Raw genomic sequence first — 4,396 nt, 5'->3', positions numbered from 1 at the left:
TGAAGAAATGGTCCCCATCAGTGACCCTCAGGTGAGACCAGGGAGCCTAGTGTTTCAGCACAGGCTGGGCGATTGGAATACAGGGCTCCTAAGATTCCATGACACCCCCACCTTCTAATTCTGTTATTGCAACTGCAGACCGTTACCTGGCACGCTGGCTGCGACCTCCCTCACTCTTGTCAGAGTCGGAGCTATAGGCAGTGCCTTCAACTCTGAGCTCAGGCATCCTGGACCCTGTTTTTGCGGTTAAGGACTCTAAAGTGTTGTGGGGTGTTGATCAAGTTTTTCTCAACCGTAAGTTAACAATTCCAGTTATTGTCATCTCTCAGTACTGATGAAACCTAACTGATTTCACTAGTTTTTGACCCATCATGTGTTTGGGTTTCTTCTCCCCAGTCCCTGGCTCTACCTCTTCTGCCACAAACGTCAGCATGGTGGTATCTGCCGACCCTTTGTCCGGCAAGAGGGCAGAGATGAATATCCTAGAAACCAACCAGGAATTGCGCTCCCAGCTGGCAGAGAGCAATCAGCAGTTCCGAGACCTCAAAGAGAAATTCCTTATAACTCAAGCTACTGCCTACTCCCTGGCCAACCAGCTGAAGAAATACAGTAAGTTCTATAGATTCACCATCACGAAAGTGATGGACGATCACCTGTCTTCTCTCTGAGAAACTGAACGGTCTCTTCATCAAAATTAATGTCATCCTTCCCATACTTCTAGGACAATAGAAGTGGGTATTTTAACCTCATTTTGTTAAACATGGAAAACAGAGGCACAAAGTATTTAGCAACTTTTCCACAACTGCAGTGTGGCGTGAGATGGAACTAGAGTTAAAATCCAACATGTTGACTGCTGACACAGGCACAGAACCACCTGTTTTCCTGAGTAAGAGGCTAAATCATGTTTATGAGAATTCTCTCTGTACCATAAAAGATCCTGCAGACATATAACATCTAGTCTGTTAGGCCCAGTAGGCAAAGCTCTATTCTAGGCGCACTGGGGGAAACATAGTGACAGTACCCAGCACCCGCTCTAAGGAGTTTGAAGAGGAGATTGCTCCTAATAGTAACTATGGCAGCCATAAGTGACAGCATCAAGAGCAGGGAGTACCATGGTGAGAGGGAAGTCCTGCTTCCTGGGGCACAGGTTCTTATTCCTAAACAGGAAGAAAGCTGGCACATAAGACATTACGGAGGTAGCAGTGTAGTGTGCAGAGCAGGGACCCTGGGCTCCTGGGCTCCATCCAAGTTGCCTATCTTCTCGGTGCCTACGTTTCCTCATCTGTTCATTGCGTACTATAATAATACGTACCTCAGAAAAGTGCTGCAATGACTTACATGATCCATTTCTTCTCAAACTCCTAGAACGGTTCTTGGCACAGAGAAAACACTCTCTATTAGTTCTTCATTCTACTGGGTCTAACTTAATTCAAAGTTTATTAGTATTTGGGCATATTTCTACTAAAGCCTCAGGGTGTTATGCCTCATATTTTATGCAGTTATATTCAGATATGATATTTTACATATTTGACATACTTGTGCTTAAAATTTCCAGTACCAGGGAAACCGTGAGTCCTATAGTGCTAAGGGTCTTTCCGACTGTGCAGGATATTATTTCTTCATGCCCCAGCGCAGTGTTTTACAGGAGAGGCTGCAAGGCTTGGGAAAGTGTCCCAAGATTCAGAGTCAGACCTCAGGGACTCTGAATTCTGGCTCTGCCTTGTTCCAGGTGAATCATCTTGTCAAGTTACTTGATGTGCCCTTGAGTTTTTTTGTCCCCATCTCTAAGTTGGAGAGTATCAGATGCCAGAAAGTTGGGAGGTTGATAAATAAAGATGTGGAAATGCCTGCCTAGAGCCTGGTACTGAGGCTGCTTTCGTCCTTGGGATGGATGCTGCTGCCTGCCCTGTTGGCAGTGATCCCAGCAGCATGTCCAGCCTTGCACTGAGGCAGGTGTGTCTGTCTTTTCTCAGAGTGTGAAGAGTACAAAGACATCATAGACTCTGTGCTGAAGGATGAACGGCAGTTTGTGGAGAAGCTGGCAGAGAAGCTCAGACAAGCTGAGCAGCTCGGGTGAGAAGGCCCCGTTGGGGGCAGGCAGAGGGGCAGGGGTGTGAATCTCTGAAGTGCAGCAACTCAGCTGGGAGAACTAAGAGCTAAGCTGGGCCAGGACAAGGGCAGGCATTTACATGGCAGGCACATGTCACACAAATATTTATAAAACAGAGAACAGTCATCTTAGTAAGTTATGGGTTGCAGTTGTTTCTTGAACCTTGTTTTCTCTTTTTAAAACAAGGAATTGTTGAGGTGAAATTTGCATAACCAAAGTTAATTAAAAGAAAATGAACCACCCAGCAGCATTTAGCACACTCAAAATGGTGTGTGATCACCACCCCATTTACTCTTAGTTAGAATCACCTCCTGACTGACTGCCGCATGCCATTCGTTCAATCAATGTTGCCTTCTTGACCCTGTCATTTTTTTCTTGCTGCATCTTTCATCTCTACCCCATGTGCACCTGGTCACATTTCTGTGCATAGCTTTAGTTTGAATCACTGCAAGATGCACTGTGTGAATTTCCACACAGAAATGTCCATGGCCAAAGTGAGGAACTGAAAGGACATCCATTTGGAACTGATCTAGGAAGACACCGGCTTTTGTTTACAGAAAAGAAAGATGAATGGAACATCTTCGAGGATCTTACAGGAGCACTCTCTTATATAGAGGAAGCCTTTAAAAATATATACATATGCATAACTTAAAAATATATATATTTTATTATATTTTTCTCTTGGCCAAAGACATTTCCCCAAATATGTGCTGACCTTCTGCTTGGAAGGCTCCTTGAGGACATTTTCACAGAAACCTCTGTTGCAGTATTAGAACTGATCACTCATCCCTTTCCATTATTAAATGTTCTTTACTATCTCACCGTAGGGAATATAAAGCCCTGGTTCACTCTCAGGCACGAGAGCTGACCCAGTTACGGGAGAAGTTACAGGAAGGGAGAGATGCCTCCCGTTCACTGAATCAGCATTTCAAGGCCCTCCTCGCTCCTGATGACCTTGATAAGTCCCAGGGTCAGGACTTCCGAGAGCAGCTGGCTGAGGGGTACAGGCTGGCAGAGCGCCTTCTCCAGAAGCTCAGCCCAGGTGAGGTGGCCACGGCCCCTGATGACACACAGCTCTAGGCTTATGAAAGTCCCCAGACCTCCACACCTCCACAATGACAATTTTATGGGTAGTGTATCTTTCCAGTAAACATCTGTGGGCATGACATGACCAGAACTTCCTGGGTAAAAACAGAGATAGGAAACCCATGGGGCTGGAGGTCACAGTATTGCAAAGGTCTCCTCCTTTCTTGATGGAGCATGGTCTTTGGAGCAAGAGGCAGCATTCGTCCAGTTTTAAAGGACAGGAAAGAGGCTGTGACAGGAGGCAGCTTGTTAGAGTGAAAAGAGCCTGGGCCTAAGAGTGAAGGTTCCCCGGCTGTATCTTCAGCAATGTCTTTAGCAACTGTGGGAAACTGATTAATTTATCCTTCCTGGGTTTCTGTCTCTAAATCTTTAAAGGCAAACAGATTGTCTCTGGCATTCAAATGTGGGAACACTTATGACTATATTTCACATGAGATAAAGCCCCTCGCTGTGTGCTGTTGGAGAAGGCGCTTGAAGTGTTGGCATTTGGTGGTAGGAAGTGGTTGAGGCTGGAGCACTCCCCATGGAGACCGTGTCCCTGGATAACACAGTGTAAGCCACCTGGAGGGCCCATGAAGTCCCTGATGTATGGAGTATTGTGGGACAATACGAAAAAGGCTCTTTGTCCTGTTCTAAGAGAAAGATACAGGTTCTAAATGCGAGCTGTGACAGGACACAGAGCCTGTGCGTGGGAACAGATCTGTGGCAGGATTGGGGAGACAGCTGCTGAAGTTCAGAGAGAGGCTGGACAAGCCTCCAGTGATATGAAGAGGAAAGGTCTTTTCAATATTTGGCCACATCTTGATGGTGACCCTGCTGATCAGAAATGCATTGCCTCATGCATCAGGAAACCATTCCAGGGCATTTTCTTAAAGATAAAACATGAGAGCTTTCAGTACAATGCAGACTCATACGTACAGATGTTCATGTCTCCATGCACACAGGGCTCACTGTGCTTGCGTAGGTGAAGTGGGAAATATCTGAATGGACACTTCTGTATTTGCAGAAACTGATGAAGGTGAGGATGAAGATGAGAAAGATGAGGAGGTTGAGAAAGTAGAAGAATCATCTGCCCCCAGGTAACACTGAATAATCAGGAGCAGGTAATAGGTGGTAAAATATGCAAAGCGTCTCAGAAAGAACACAAGGGAGTGAAGGTAGTCACAGATTCCAGATGCAGGATAAAGAAAGCTGCAGAGT

At 45.7% G+C, this 4,396-nt stretch overlaps 1 protein-coding gene across 1 annotated transcript in view; it reads left to right on the top strand.

Moving 5' to 3' along the window:
- Nucleotides 1-371: 371 nt before the first annotated feature.
- Nucleotides 372-4,396, top strand: part of LOC108523423 (neuroblastoma breakpoint family member 6-like) — a 163,504-nt gene continuing 159,479 nt past the window's right edge. The window contains 1 exon segment of the mRNA XM_017864045.1: nt 372-609. Coding sequence (XP_017719534.1) covers nt 372-609 — 238 coding nt within the window.

Source organism: Rhinopithecus bieti, unplaced genomic scaffold (genome assembly GCF_001698545.2).
Source record: "Rhinopithecus bieti isolate Rb0 unplaced genomic scaffold, ASM169854v2 scaffold_3254, whole genome shotgun sequence".
NCBI lineage: Eukaryota > Metazoa > Chordata > Mammalia > Primates > Cercopithecidae > Rhinopithecus > Rhinopithecus bieti.
This window is presented reverse-complemented; position numbering and strand designations above follow the sequence as displayed.